Source organism: Epinephelus lanceolatus, chromosome 18 (assembly GCF_041903045.1).
Source record: "Epinephelus lanceolatus isolate andai-2023 chromosome 18, ASM4190304v1, whole genome shotgun sequence".
Classification (NCBI taxonomy): domain Eukaryota; kingdom Metazoa; phylum Chordata; class Actinopteri; order Perciformes; family Serranidae; genus Epinephelus; species Epinephelus lanceolatus.
In genome coordinates this window covers 23,335,486-23,351,022 of record NC_135751.1, presented here as the reverse complement: position 1 = coordinate 23,351,022, position 15,537 = coordinate 23,335,486, and the positions used below count along the sequence as shown (strand labels likewise).

At 41.6% G+C, this 15,537-nt stretch overlaps 1 protein-coding gene across 2 annotated transcripts in view; it reads right to left on the bottom strand.

The window, feature by feature from the left end:
- The window catches only part of LOC117268263 (E3 ubiquitin-protein ligase rnf213-alpha), a 36,113-nt gene extending 22,533 nt beyond the window's left edge, over window positions 1-13,580 (bottom strand). For both annotated transcript variants that reach the window (XM_078161700.1, XM_078161701.1), the window contains exons 1-26: window positions 13,462-13,580; window positions 11,301-11,419; window positions 9,984-10,138; window positions 8,628-9,287; window positions 8,286-8,492; window positions 7,941-8,165; window positions 7,676-7,854; window positions 7,411-7,578; window positions 6,059-6,264; window positions 5,653-5,942; window positions 5,307-5,566; window positions 4,999-5,211; window positions 4,702-4,894; window positions 4,555-4,610; window positions 3,689-3,863; window positions 3,445-3,606; window positions 3,241-3,339; window positions 3,030-3,152; window positions 2,664-2,847; window positions 2,356-2,529; window positions 2,054-2,206; window positions 1,347-1,966; window positions 1,037-1,196; window positions 728-945; window positions 441-578; window positions 167-331 (exon numbers count right to left, since the gene is read on the bottom strand). In XM_078161700.1, the coding sequence (XP_078017826.1) occupies window positions 167-331; window positions 441-578; window positions 728-945; window positions 1,037-1,196; window positions 1,347-1,966; window positions 2,054-2,206; window positions 2,356-2,529; window positions 2,664-2,847; window positions 3,030-3,152; window positions 3,241-3,339; window positions 3,445-3,606; window positions 3,689-3,863; window positions 4,555-4,610; window positions 4,702-4,894; window positions 4,999-5,211; window positions 5,307-5,566; window positions 5,653-5,942; window positions 6,059-6,264; window positions 7,411-7,578; window positions 7,676-7,854; window positions 7,941-8,165; window positions 8,286-8,492; window positions 8,628-9,287; window positions 9,984-10,138; window positions 11,301-11,400 (5,283 nt within the window). In that variant the 5' untranslated portion in view covers window positions 11,401-11,419; window positions 13,462-13,580. The remainder of the gene's footprint in view (window positions 1-166; window positions 332-440; window positions 579-727; window positions 946-1,036; window positions 1,197-1,346; window positions 1,967-2,053; window positions 2,207-2,355; window positions 2,530-2,663; window positions 2,848-3,029; window positions 3,153-3,240; window positions 3,340-3,444; window positions 3,607-3,688; window positions 3,864-4,554; window positions 4,611-4,701; window positions 4,895-4,998; window positions 5,212-5,306; window positions 5,567-5,652; window positions 5,943-6,058; window positions 6,265-7,410; window positions 7,579-7,675; window positions 7,855-7,940; window positions 8,166-8,285; window positions 8,493-8,627; window positions 9,288-9,983; window positions 10,139-11,300; window positions 11,420-13,461) is intronic.
- Between the last annotated feature and the right edge of the window lie 1,957 nt (window positions 13,581-15,537).

The following is a 15,537-nucleotide window of genomic DNA, read 5'->3' as shown; positions in this document are numbered from 1 at the left end:
TTATCTCTGTGGTTTTTGTCAAGGTTTACATAGTACATACAGAGTAGTAGTAGTAGTAGTAGTAGTAGTAGTAGATGCACTGGTAGAATTAGGAGTAGCATTTTGGATTCTTTGCTAAACGAAGCAACCTATGTTAATTGTATAAAAGGGAAACATTTCAGTATACCTCTGCAAAGTGATCAACTTCATTCTGCCCTTGATCCCCTTTCCCAGACATGAGCATGAGCTTGTTCTGCAGCTCCCGCAGGTCCTCCAGAGAATAGCCACGCATCTGCTGACCTTCATCATGCTCCTCTGGAATCTGCAGCTTCAGGGCGGTGTCAAGGTTCAGCTGGATTGAGAAACAGAAATACACTTTCACTGTAAGAACTCTGTTCTCAGAGACAACCTCTGTGCTGCCTGGATATAGGGATGCCATCATGTTGGATGTTGTTATTTACCTTTTTCACATTTTGTGCACTGATCAGGTAGATCCCCTTATTGTTGATGGCTGATGCTAAAGAGAGAGATGACAGCTCCACTGACCCATGACTGTCCTTCACGGTTTTCAGCCATTCCAAATGGCGTGCACTGTCCCGCTAATAAAAAGATGATTATTAACTGTGATTTAAATATTCATTTTCTATTTCATACTGTCAGGGTCAACCCAAGCATCCTGGTTGTTTGGAAGTTTGAGGTTGTAAGCTTTAGTGTTTTTAGTATAAGTATAAGCAAGGTGTCCTCTTACCAGTTTTTTTGGTAGATTGTTGTCATTCTCCAAAGCTCTCCAGAGCTTCTTGAGCACCTCTTTGAAGACAGGAAAACCAGAGTCTGGTTTGAGCTCATATAGCATTGAAGAGTAGCCGAGGACAGCATCATGGAAGCAAGCGACACGATCCACGTCCATGTCATTCTCTCCCGCCGAGATGGAAGCCAGGTCAACGAACACCTTCAACTCATTGATATCTTTAACAAAAATAAAAATAGAATTAGTAAGTTGTCTGAGTGAGCCTTTAAATAAAGTACTACTGTGACTACAGCAGATAACTATTCTTACCTTCAAGTGCATCTTTTACCCATTTTACAAAGTGTCCTCTGAGTCCCAGCTCCTGTAGGCACAGTCTGCGAGGTTCGGTGATGTCAACCAGGACCATCTTTGCCTGCATCAAGTCATTGTCAATCCGGTTGAGCTGCTCTCTCTGAAAGTCAGCATGATTCTGAAAGGAGAAGGGAGTCAAAAGTTCAACACAATGCAGTAACTTAATGCACCTATGGTACGCACAGGGAGCTTTTCAGCCTGATGAGTTTTCACATAATGTGCAATGTTCCTGGATGCAATATACTTGGTTTAAAACACTGCCACTTACAGCTTCTGTGAGTGTCTCCAGAACCCTGAAGTCCCCTTGAAGGCGAAGAGTCTCTTTGACCATCATGATAATCTGAGCTGAAGCCACAGCTAGATGAAGTTCGTGATACTGCTCGATCTGTTGAACCCTGCTGTAGATCCACTGTTTGTCGATGGATTTATCAACTCTGCACATGATGTCCAGGTCCTGTGCAAGCTCATCGTACTTGCCCTTGTAATCTCTGAAGAGCTGATTTACCTCCTCAAGCCTTATGCTGCCATTCTTCAGACAAGTGTAGATGTCTTTGTAATCAGCAAAGCAAGGCTCGAAAATGTTATCATGTATCATTTCTGGTGTTGCCATAATGTCCACTACTTCATGTTGGTCAGGGTTCTCATCTTCCATTTCTTCAGTGGCCACGCATTTGGCTTGTTTCTCCCAACACACTTTGAATATATAGCTGTCTCTGAAGGTGAACAGGATCTCTGCCATGTGTCTGGTATCTTCACTCAGATCAAAGTAGGTGACAATACCAGCCATGGGTGAAGGAACTCGGTCAAATGGATGAACCTCCATGAAACAGTTCAGGGGTTTAATCTCGACGTTGACCTGCTGTCTCTCTTCCATGTCGGCAACGTCAACTGTCATAAAAATAAAGCATGTGTTAAATTATGTATGCAGGCGTTTAATTGCCTGATCAAAACAAACTGATGGATTATCCACAATACCTGTCATGTGTTCCTCAAGTTTGTGGCTCATTGTTAAGAAGACGTCCACAAGCTCCTTCTCATGGTACACAGCTTTCACTTCATCCTCTCTGCACTGTAACAGCCTCCTCATTTTGGCATTATCCTTGTATTGTTCTTTCTCAGAGAGGCAATCTGTTAATTTCAAATCACACACACAAGTCAATATTTCGAATAGGCCAGTGCACGTCATAATATGAAATGCACACATTCTGGGGTTATTCATTATTAAATGTTGAACAAATTTCTTTGGAAATATGTAATAACAAGCAGACTGTTATTACCAATCTTCAGCAGATCTAAGAAGGCATTTCTCTTGTCCAAAATGATATTGAGCAGGCTGATCTTAATGCCTCCGTGGACCAGTTGATTGTTGATGGCTGTGAATGATGATATGGCTATAGCAATTCTGTCCCTGGCATCTTGAGAGAGCTTCTCAATCAGCTTTTCGTCTGCGCCTGCGATGACAGAAATTACATGTCAGTGTTTTTTATCCAAAACCACATCAATAATTACAATTCTTCTGCTTCTGCCATGAAGTCATAAACTGAGGCCTGGTTTTCTACCTTCCTAACCTTTCCCAAGGACATACCATGCAGTTGGAAAATGTCTTTGGCGGCAGTCCAGGAGAGGAGGTGCTGAAGGACCAATTCTTCATCTTCCTGGAAATTTCCTTGACGATCCTTCGGCCAGGATTTTTGGATAATCGCTGAGATGAGTTTCCCAAACTTCCAGTTTATCTCGATCCTCTCAAACAGCCTTCCCTCAGACTTAGTCTGCAGTGAGGTAAAACAGCCATAAACATTATTGTGTGTATTTTAAATAGTTGCAGAGAATCTAGTATACAGTTGTTATAGTTCTTAAATATGGCTAGGGCTGTTATAACCTATGCCATCAATACATGTAAATGTATTTACATGTTTTGCATAGTTCAAAAGTGAATGAGAACACTTCATACCTGGCACAAAGATGTAACGGCCTCAAGAGCACACCTCTCAATACTAGCAGCAATGTGTGGATGGGATTCACTGAGTTCCTCTATCTTTGTGCAGTAGAATTCAATTTGATCCACAGCAGACTCCTAAAACCAGACAGACACATGAGATATGTCTAACATGTTGTAGTTAAAACAAAACAGAACAGGGGTCTGCAACAGATGTATCACATACCTGTCTGTACTTGCCCTCAAAATCCATTATGAATGTCTGTCTCCATTTTTTTGTGCAGTCTTCATCTTTGAATTGCACAGAAATGATGTTGTTCCAAATCTGTAAAAGGCAATCACCAAATTAACCATTTTCCAGCTTTCTTTACCAATGAGCATCTGTATGTACATTTTGTGTTGTATTTCCAAACGTAACAAAGCTGCTCACCTCAATTTCTGCTTTGGTCTCATCTCGTAACATGGATGACCAACCCTTTTTGAGCAGACTCTGTCTGAAGGACACACTGATCCAGTCTCTCATAATGACCATCGCCTGAGAGATCACCAAGTCTTTTGCATTTCGTTCTTCTCTTTCCCCTTCTGGAGTCTCCTAAGTGAGAATTTTTAGTTCAGTATTTGAAAATTCTGTCTGAAATACCAACAGCTTGCCTTACAAGATTCACTTTACATACCTGTTGCTTTTTAGAGTGAATAAAGTCTGACACTGATGCAACCAGATTCATGCACGCTACAGGAATATCAGGGAAGTTCTGGGTATAGGATGCCGGTTTGACTCCTTTGCAGAGCATCTCTAACAGTCTCACTGCTGTTGCAAGGCATTCTCTCCTATAAACCTCGGTAAAAGGACTACAATAAAACAAGAGAGAATGGAGGATTAAAAGTATATGTCATCCACAAAATGCTACCTTGAATTCATTAAGAAAACTTTGTTTTTCTTGCATGCCTCCACTGTGAACGAAGAATCCAACAAAGGCGAACATTCTTCATGAATTAACGTCATTGGGGACCACAATTTGTCAGCAGCAAAATTATATCAAAACATCCGTTTACAAACTCTCATACAACTCGTGCAATATAATCCAAGTCTCATTTATCAAGTTGTATGCTCAGTACTTCCCAAACACATGCATTTTCACTCAAACGTACAACATAAAATACTTAAACGCAGTCCCCGTTTACCTCAATTCATGAAGAATGTTCGTGTTTTTTTGGATTTCTCATTAAACGTTGAGGCATGAGAGAATATTTAAGGTAACAGGCAGTGAGTAACTGATGTAGAAATGACGGTTTGCCAGTGAAGTATTGATGTCGGTGAAGATTCTCAGTCATCCAGGTCATGGTAATCGTAAGCGCTATATCGTAGGCAACTGGACTTGCTTGTGTTTCTTGAAGACGTTTCGCCTCTCATCCAAGAAACTTCTTCAATTCAGCTTCTTGGATGAGAGGCGCAATGTCTTCAAGAAACACAAGCAAGTCCAGTTGCCTATGATATAGCACTTACAATTAATTTATGATAAACGTGTCTAACTCAAATTACCTGTATTTTTCTTCAATGAGGTTTTCTTGGATATGTGAGAGAATGGCAGACACTGTCTGTGAAGCAAGATTCAAGAGCATTAATTTGTTTAATGTTCTGTACTATATGCATGAAATGTATTATTTTCAACTACTGTTTCCACTTCACCTGGACATTACTGCTTGTAATATCCGCAGGAGTCTTATAAGTGAAAACTTGAAGTATGTCCAAAAGCTCAGTGTTGATGTTGATGATACACTCCATAAGTTCGTCAAGTGGCATCAAGTACGAACAGGATCGCACCAAAAGTGCGTCCACGTTCATCAAGTGACTGTGGCTTTTCATCAGATTCACCAGTGCCCTGAAGAACAGAAGAGACAGAAGAGCAAGTGAACATATGTAATATCCATCTAATGGAAGATCTTTGTGTAAGCTGTACTTTGGCAAAGGTAGGGGGACTCTTACTTCCTCTCTTGACTGCTCATGTGTGCTGAGGTGTTCATTTCCAGGCCTTGCAAACCTGCCCAGGATAGGCCGTACTTTAAGTTTCCAAAGGACAGCATTTCAAAGGGCTTTACGTTGCCTCTGAGCAGGTGGAGGAGCGGTAGGACCAGAATCCATCGGGGCATTCCTGTTGTTTTTACAGCGTTTATCAGAGACGCCAAGTGAACTGTCAGACTGCAACAAAGAAAATTTGATGAGCATCTGAAAAGAAAATGACTTATTAAAGCAAATAAAACAGTAGGTTATTCATGAGTAGCTTAGGTACCTACTTTTTAAGAATAGAGACATCTTGTGTAAAATCTGCCCAGTACTGAAGGAACTCATCTTTGTTTAGGCTGGGCAGGCACAGTGCAGTGCAGAGCCGATGGAGTTCACCTTCATTCAGTCTGATACCATGGTGTTTGCATACATAGAGCATGATAACAGCAGCTCTCATGGAATCCTGGATAAAGAGCATCTTGCCATCTCCATCTTTCACCAACTGAGGAATCACGTTCATCAGCATGAATTCCTTTATCATCCTCCTCACCTAAGATATGAAACCAAAGAAACAGTAGTCATTAGAGATGGTGTTTCTACTACTTCTGTGTGACGTTTACAAAGTTACAAACTTACATCCTCTTTCCCATAGTCTAAGGAGGTCCATTTCTTATGGGTGTCCTCATACACAAAAGGGTCGCCATAAATCTGAAAGAACTGGTCCAGCTGGATGAGGAAACTTTTGAAATTTGTGGCGGTCCAGGTCCTGAGAAGATCAAATATGGTCTCCAGCATCACTTTCCCTGCGATCTCTCTGCCTTGAATCAGATCCCTCCTTTGATCAGGCCAGATCTTTTCTTTGATGCGTTTGAGCATGTTCTTGGATGGCTCGGCACAGATGATGTCATCATACTGATGCCAGTCCCCTTTTACAAAATGAAAACATAACTAATATGAGATTTCAGAATAATGATCAGAATATGGTTGCTACCATGCAGGAAGTTATGTAATTGCAAATGGCCTCAGAGATGGCTGCATTTACCTTCTTCATTGAGGAGGTGGGACTTCACAAACAAGCATCTGTTAGTTGGGTGTTGTGAAGCATCCAGCTTGTATATGAACTCATAATCATATTTGCCCTTTTTTTTGTTATAGACAATGTATTTGTACGGTATCGACACAGATACAGCTTTACTTTTGAGTGTCAGCAGACTGCCCTCCACCAGAAAGCCGTGTTCTCCAAGATCCCTGCGTGAAAAGGGAAAGAAAGTCAAATGTACATGTTGTTTAGTCAGTCAGATAGGACATTAAAGATTCAGTGTGTAGGATTTAACAGGACATACTGTCAGAAATGAAATATATTATAGTAAGAATGTTTTCTTTAGTGTATAATCGTCTGATAATAAGAACTGTCAAATTTTTGTTACCTTAGAATGAGCCATTTATGTCTACATAGGGAGCAGGTCCTTGTCTACAGAGATCTTCAAGTTGCATTGCCATGTTACAATGGTCCCGGATGAACCAAACACTGGCTCTAGATAGAGCCATTAGTGTTTTTGCGTTGGCTACTGTAGTCAGAAGCCGCTCCATAACGAGAGCACCGGAAAAACACTGATTTTTTTTTAACATGAAACTGCTTTATTTTAGTGTTTTTACTGGTTTAAATCACCAGGTCCGCTTGTTTAGAGGAGGAAGAGATCTCTGCAGAAAATTTGGCTCCTGGTAAAAACTTCCTAAACGTGGATCTGAACGGTATCAGAGTAGATGAGCACACATTAGCAGGTGCTGGGCCAACAGCCCGTCTCCAATATACCAAAGAGCATCTGAGAAACAATGATTTGTAACGCAAAACTGCTTTATTCAGCATTTCTACCAATTTAAATCACCAGGTCCATTTGTTATGCAGAGGAGGAGACCTCTGCAGATAATACAGCTCATGGTAAAAATCTCTCGAACAAAGAACACTAACAGAATTCTAACCAGAATAAGTTTCAGGTAGTTGTAATCTGCAATCTCCACCACTAGATGCCACTAAATCCCCCTAAATCTCACACACGTTTCCTTTAATAACTCCCCAGTTTGTCAATGAACTCATCAAAAGCCCAAGTTATCCCTCCATCTGCCACTAGGGGAGGCAGCTGAACCCCAAGTTGAGGATCACAGATGTGTTAAAGCCAGTTTATCAACACACAACAAGCATCATATGTGTTGTACATTGTATGTGTGTGTACAGTGATTGCGTGGAGAAAAAGTGTATGTTTAAAAATGTAAGGAAAAAAAAGAGAACTCAAACATTTTCTTCTTGCCCAAAGAAAGTTTGGAGAATTATTTGATTTGCCTATAGAGTAAACTACCATCTGAGCCTTAACTGGCAATTGTTTCACGATTACGTACCTGCTCACAAACAGCTCAACTGTATCTTCCTTCCAATTCCCAATGGGGTTGCCAGCCCTGATGAAGATACGATCTTCATTTGGAGCAAACTTAAAATCCTTTGAGAGAACTGCGTGGAAGTAAATTGTGAGTCTGTCACGTGCGGCGATGGTGTTGTTCCTGGTCAACCTAAAAAACAAAAACAAATGCATACAGATATAGCAAATATACCACATGGCTGTGATCCAAAGCAAATGTGTACAACAAACTGAGGGAGCTTCCTAACGTTTTGGGTGGTTGGCCAGCTGGGGTACTGGATTCTGCGTTATCTTTATTGCCGTCTTTACTTCCCGATTCATCATCTGATGTTTGTGCTGCGGTTGAGTCCTCCTCGCCCCCAGACTGCTGAACCTCCATGTCCCCTCCTGTCTCCACCGGGTCCACACTGGAGCCTGTGCTGTCAGCCTGTACAAGCAGCATTAACCATTATCCATTAAATATGCATCTTAATCTACTAAAAGAATAAATTCATATATCTTAGTAAGTATTACCTTTGATGATAACTGAGGGCCAAAAACCATCTTCTGTTGTGCTGGTGCGGTCTGCTTCTGTTCCTGCTCCAGCTGGCTCTTTCCCTTCTGTTTGCTTTGTCCTTTCTGTTTTACATTTGTCTCCATTTTGGCATTCTGGTCCGACGCAGGTTGCTTGGCCGTGTCTTTCTTGTTGCTTTCTTCTGCTTTCCTCTCCTGGTCCCCAGTGGAGCCTTTGCTGTCAGCCTGCACAAGCAGCATTAAACATGCATCTTAACAATGAAACTGAGCTTGCGTGCTTTCTCCACTAAAAGAATAAAGTGCAGGCTTCTGTCAGAACTTTTCGGACATTTTAGTCAGCATTACCTTTGATGATTTTTGAGGGCTAGCTGCTGCAGGCTGCTTCTGTTTCTGCTCCTGCTGGCTCTTTCCTTTCTGTTTGCTTTGTTCCTTCTGTTTTACATTTGTCTCCATGTTGGCATTCTGGTCCAGCGTGGATTGTTTGGCCGTGTCTTTCTTGTTGCTTTCTCCTGCTTTCCTCTCCTGGTCCCCAGTGGAGCCTTTGCTGTCAGCCTGCACAAGCAGCATTAACCATACATGTTAAATATACATGTTAAACTCGTGAAAATTAACAGATGTACTTTCTTTACTAAAAGAATAAAGTACAGGCACCTGTTAAAACTGTTTATACATTTTAGTTTGTGTTACCTTTGATGATTTTTGAGGGCTAGCTGCTGCCGTCTGCTTCTGTGTCTGCTCCTGCTGGCTCTTCCCCTTCTGTTTGCTTTGTTCCGTCTGTTTCACACTTGTCTCCATGTTGGCATTCTGGTCCAATGAAGGCTGTTGTGCCATGTCTTTCTTGTTCTTTACGTTTTTCGTGTCAGTCTTTTGATCTTTAGGGTTAATGGGATTTGTCCCTTTGCCTGAACCTGCCTGAGAAGTCGTACTCTTGCCATCCTCTGAGATGGGAGTCGGAGTGTCAGCTGTCTCGATTGTCTGATCCTGAGTTGATCTTGGTGTATTGCTTTCTCCCTCACCTGGGTCACCTGGAGCTTCCTCAGACTGCATCGCAGTCACTGCTTCTTCTGTGGCAGCAGCCTTTTCACTCTTAACAACTTGTGCGTCTTCAGGTGGCGCAGCAGGAATGTTAGCGGCTACAGAACCAGGCTGGTTCTCTAGTGAGGAGGGCCCGTCGTGGAGTGAATCTGGTGCGTCATCCATGGCATTATCTGAGCTTTCACTGTCAGAGGAGTCTTTTCCATCCTGCGTCTTCTTCCCCTGGTTGTCTCCGAGGGAGAGAAGGGACAGCTCTTGGTCTGCTGACAAGTTGCCATCTTTCTTCTTTTTGTTCCTCTTCCTCTTTTTTTTCTATTAAAGCCAGAAGGAAGAAGATACGTTTTACAAATCCTGCTGTACTTTTAAATGAAACCATGCCATATTCTAAATACAGAGTGAAAGGTTAAAAGGTCATTCTACTTATGGTTTACTGTGTGCGCTGCTATGTTCCTGTGACATCAGGTCTGTTTGTCGGTGATGTTGTGCCTGGTGGATCTTGCCCAAGTTTCCAAATTTGAATTTTTTTTTAGCCTTTATTTGATAGGACAGACAAGTGTGAAAGGGGGGAGAGAGAGAGGGAGAGACATGCAGCAAAGGGCCACAGGCTGAAGTCGAACCCGAGCCGCTGCGGCAACAGCCTTGTACATGGGGCACCTGCTCTACCACTAAGCCACCGACGCCCCGAATTCCTGCGTTTATACTCGTTCAATTGTGGGGAACAATCGTTCAATCACTTTGATAAATTCTATTTATTATTGCTAAGTTTAGTGTACATCGCCATCCTTTGTTGCGGCCCATGAGCCAGTCGGAACAATACCAAATATCAGAATGGATGATAGCATTCAGCCTTGAAGAATAACTCTTTGCAAACTTAAGATAAGTTTAAAGTTGCCATAACATTTGCTTGACAATCATAAAGTCACTGTACACCAAAAGCAGCTGCACTTAGACTCATATATAGAGACAGAAAATTGAAAAGCGAGGCCACACACTGATAGCTACACTAACCTTTTTCCTTAGGTTGCTGGTGGTCTCATCGTTCGGTCGTTTGGTGGATTTATTGGGGTCTTTGCCGTCCGCAGGTGGGTCGTTTTCCTGTGACACTGATTTCTCAGATGCACTTTCTGAGTCTGCTACCAAGGATTTAGGCTGATCTCCAGTGTCTGGAATAAAGACATGTGGTGTACAAATCAGACTGCACCCAAAGACAAAGCATTCGTACTTTACAGCATTTTGTCACACCTGCCTGCACTTGGTAGTGTTTGTTCAACCAAATAAACCCTTCTATTTTCATTCCTTTACGGATCATTGTAACTGATAATAACAATAGTAATACTGATAATAATAGTGTAATATCACATACTGTGACAGCATGATATTTTCTGAGACAGTTATCATACTGTGAAAATCTCTTACCACTACAACCCTAGCCACGTGGTTCAAGTCTGCATTTTCCCCATTGCCCTTTATAGATCACAATATTGACCTTGTTCTCAAATGTAATCTTGCCATTTGTGTAACTACAACCTGTCCTGCTGTCTGCGAACATGTGGACAGATGATGCAGAGATGCTGCCATCTTGAGGTACAGTAGGAGAATAACATGAACATCTGGCTGCAAACTTGTTTCATTTTTTATGTTAAGCACTTTCTAATTTTTTGCATGTTCTATGTAAGTAACAAAATGTATACTGTCATCATAATCTACAGAAAAAAAGGTTTTGAACAGTTGAACATAATTTTCATCATTCTTTCCTTTCACACAAGTTGTTAAATTTATCATTTAGGGAGAAAGTGATATTTAATTGTGTTTTTTTTTTTTTAGCAGTTAATGGCATTGATAGGGTAGTCCTCTGTTGCTGTGGTGCCCAACCAGGGGTCTGAGGACACCCAGGGGTCCTTGAAGAAGTTCCAGGGGATTCCCAAAAAATGAGGAGTACCCACTGTGAGTAGGAGTGATACCAGTGACTCTGTTGGTAAGTTTCACTTCCTCCACAGTTAACACCTCAAATCAACTGTAGAATTCTGGTCTTAATCAGATCTAACAGCCAAAACCTTTTCAGGTGCAGGTCCCTGAAATGAAACCTTATTAATTTAGGGGTCCTTGACACACACACACACACACACACACACACACACACACACACACACACACACACAAAAAAGGTTGAGAACCACTGTTCTTCAATGCACAGTACACCCCAGATGTCTCACAAATTATATTCTGATAGCTGTATCAAAAACAGCATTCTTTTATACACTGTGTGAACATCATTTATGAAACCCTGTATGCAAATATGTAATATTAAACCACATCTCTACTCACCCTGTGTGTTTGCAGGTTGGACACACAGCCTGTGGCCACACTTGCTGCAGAAATTGGCATCATTCTCCAAAATATCACGGCCACAACCAGGACACTTCATCTTCACACTTCAGTTATCTCTGCAGAGAAAGAAACAAGGCTGAACTGTAGTGTGCCTTGAGGTCCCACCCTGAGGAAGATTCCTTTCACTTTCAATTTCCCCTCTCATGAGGCCTCATGACAGTTTTCAGCTGTGCATAACAACCGCCCGCAACAAAGCTGTTTCTATCACCGACATGGACTTTGAGCAGTGTTGCCCAACACACTGACCAATAAACACTTAGTAAGGCTGAGTGATTGAAATAGGAATAATCATGCAGCAGTGAGGCAATGCAAGCCCACTTCAGTCCCGCTAACTCACAGCCAATAACCAAGTCACTGCAGCCAAAGAGGTGGAAAAACTAAGAGGTCTCGCTGCGCACTATAATACACTGAGTTCCTCAAAGAATATTGCACTAGCCTGAGGCTTTAGGGAGATAAAATGGACCAAAACTACTTAAAAGAAGAGCTCTTATGTAGAAAAAATAAACTTGCCTATTTATAGAATATTTAAGACATGTGGTGGCACCAAATAATTACCTTTCCAAGGGTGCAAAGGACAGATGGGCTTGACAGGATGCCCTCTTATCTTTACTACTTTTCTATTTGGTGGACACGCCTAAGTTTGCAGCTACTAGTAAAAGCTGATCATACATTTAATTCCTTTTTTATTGTCATGGGAAATAAATACAACAAAATTCAATGAACAGACTAAAACAGAACTCATCATAAAAGTAATAAATAGATAATAAAGGAGGGGATAGGGTATCATTCATTCACACTCTGAACACACACACACACACACACACACACACAAGCAGTGCCAACACATGCAGTGAACATAAAATATGAGTTACAATTCTGAGCTGCAGAGTTATTTATATATGTGATTGGTTTTGATGTTATAGCATGACGTGTCTTAATATGATCACTGCTTATTAAAAATCATTTGTGAAAACAAGGAAAGGGGGTTCAGTTAGACTTTAGTTAAACGCTGCTGTGCTCCCTTTTTCATTGAAACACTTTGGCTTTCTGGCTACACCCTGAGGCATTAAATAGCTCGAGCATTTAAACCCATAGCAGTGTTTGAGTGTGATTAAGTTTGTTTGTTTGCACTTTGTCCAAAAGTGTTTTTGTGAATCTGTTTTGTCATGTCCAACAGAGCCAGTGAAAAAAATCAGTCACATTTTATTCTGTGCATACTTAAATACTTAAATTGTATGACTCCAATCTTTCTTTTGCACTTTTTATGTGTGTGTGTGTGTGTGTGTGTGTAAACATATTTTCAGGTCTATGTTACTGTGCTATTATTGATATGCAGGGAAAATGCACAAAAAAAACAGGAAATAGGCTTGTCAGTGTACTTAATTATACAGTAATCTGCGCTATTTTAAATCTGGAATACTTGTAACACAGCACTGTAAAAGAAGTATAATGTAAATCACTTATGATCTGAGGTAAAATAAAAATAACAAGGAAAAACTACAGACTGGAACGTGGGTCGACGTTTTTCATGTACCGAGTGATTCCTCTTGTTTGTGAAAAGATCTTTGGCTCCACAGGTCAGCCAATCACATGCTTCCTTCGGAAATAACGTCACTACCTGTTTATATACCATCATTTAACCCTCACAACAACAGCTAAACTGAGAATACAGCCTAAATAAACACACAGCAGCCATTATTACTGTTGTATAGCAACACATTTAAGACTGTAGTTACAGCTCTTACTAAATAAATGTCCTCGCTACGTTTTAGCAGCGCGCTAGCTAACTAGCTAAACTCGCTCGCGCTGCGTAACAGTGACGTTAGCTAGCATGAGCATTAGCTGTGTCTGTCTGCTCTCTGGCACACTTTCCAGAAAACCAATAAACTGTGCAGGTGCAGGTGCAATGACAGCTGTCACTCAAAAGGACACGGGGTTTAAACCCAGTTTGAGCCAGACTTACTCAGAGGTGTCCCGTGACAGCGAGGTCAGATAGCTCCTCCAGCTAATAGGATTAGTTTATTGCTAATTTTGTCATAACGTAAAGTCTGACGTTGTCGCCTCCATATCTACAAAGCAAACATGTTAGCAGTCCTACCTGAGCTGGCGGTGTCGCGAGCTGTTCGTGTGTGGTGCGTAAAGGAAAAGCGCACAGGTCATGTCTGCTGGACCTGTCGCTGTACCGGCTGTGTGGAGCCGATGTGTTTGCGTTTCCGCATGTCTTCTAAAGTTTCGTTTTGTCAGAAATGGGCGTCAGCTAATAAAGTTCACTTTCTGCATGAGTCATATCCATATTTTTATTTCACTACGCTGGGCAAGACAGAGCAGGGTCTCATGCGCAGGTGTGGGGAGTGACTAATCAGGCTTCTCATTAGGACACTGTACCCAAGTGGTTAATAAGAACCTCTTCTAATAACACCTTCACTCAGGGGTGTCAAACATATGCCCCGAGGGCCACAACAGGCCCCGCAAATGGTCCAATCCGGCCCACTAGATGACTTTACAGGCTTTTCCACCCTGACCACAATACCGCCCTCTGAAATAACAATGACTACTTCCTGTGGTCATATTTTAAGATACTGAATATTGTGAAACATATTGTCAGGCCTCTGATCAGGATGCCTCCTGGGTACCTCCCATTTGAGGTGTTTTAGGCACATCCTGGTTTTGTAGAAGGCCCCGGGGCAGACCCAGAACAAGCTGGAGGGACTATATCTCATCTGGTTTGGGGATGGCTCGGGGTCCCCCAGGAAGAGCTGGAAAGCGTTGCTGGGGAGAGGGACGTCTGGGGTGCTTTGCTCAGCCTGCTGCCCCCGTGACCTGGCCCTGGATAAGTGGATGAAAATGGATGGATGATGGATGGATAGTGTTGGCCAGCAGCTTCAGTACAAAAGAAGCTGTATCAGACTTTGCACATCATTTGTCTGAGGATATCGCATACTGTTCATTTGTTTTGTAAATGAATGAATGTTTTCACAATCTTTACACTAACTGTCTGCCCCATGGCTTGTGTGTTGGTGCATTTGTCCATACATAATAGCTATTGTGTTTTATCTATGTGTCCTTTCGATTGCTGCTCTGCATGTCTGAATGTGGTGCTAATCTGTGTGTTGGTGCTTCACGTTGCTTGCATGTCTGTTTGCTAACATGCCATTTGTTGTTGTTGTGTTATTGTATTGTACTGATGCTCTGCTGTTGCTTGTTGCTTTGCATGCTGCTGTCTTCATGCTGTCTTTGTCCTGTGAACTTTATCCTGTTATTGGTTTCAAAACATCTCACCAAAGGACTGCAGTTGAAATTTAGCCAGCTGGCTAACACTGACACATTTACAGAAATGCTGATTAATGTGCGTTGTCCTTATAAATAAAATAAAGTAAATACACTAAAAAGAGTTATTGATATTTATAGGTTATTATGTATTGATTTTACTGGTCCGGCCCACTTGAGATCAAACTGGGCTGTATGTGGCCCCTGAACTAAAATGAGTTTGACACCCGCTCTAATCAATATTTTTGATTTAGGCTGTGATACAGTGACATTTAAGTGCTTTATAAGGCAAGAACAGAGTAGCTATGTGTCATGGCATCCACAAGGCAACATTTGCTTTCTCACTATGAATTGTCACCACTGAAAAGCGTGATGGGCGAATACATAGGGAGCCATGACCGAGTGATTTAGTTACACATTTATACAATGTGGGATTTCCCTTTTGTCTTTTTACTGTTTTATAAAGAAATGTGTCTTAGAGCACTAAAGTTAAGTTTCCAAATGTGTATGTGCACCCCTTAGAGAGCACTGTCACACAGCTTGATGACCTGTGGCATAAAAAGCACATCACTGTTTTAATGTGAGGAGGAAGTGGGTATATTCTCTTATATCTTCCAATGGTGTTTAGGCTGATAGGTGGGTATACTGTAAAAACCCAGAAAAAATGGTGGGTAAACCCTCCACTACACCACTGGTTGGCTCTCTTTGCGTTAAACAAGGGTCGTCAGTAGCCTACATAACCATGCATGCAGAAATTAACTTAAAGTCTATTAGCTGCAGCCACTGGTCACATTTAAATGATCACAACACATTCAGGCCCTCAAAGAAATACAGCTTGTGGATGTATTGTACTTTGATTTTCACTCTGAGTAAGGACACACACAGCAGATCGTTAGAAAAATAGTTG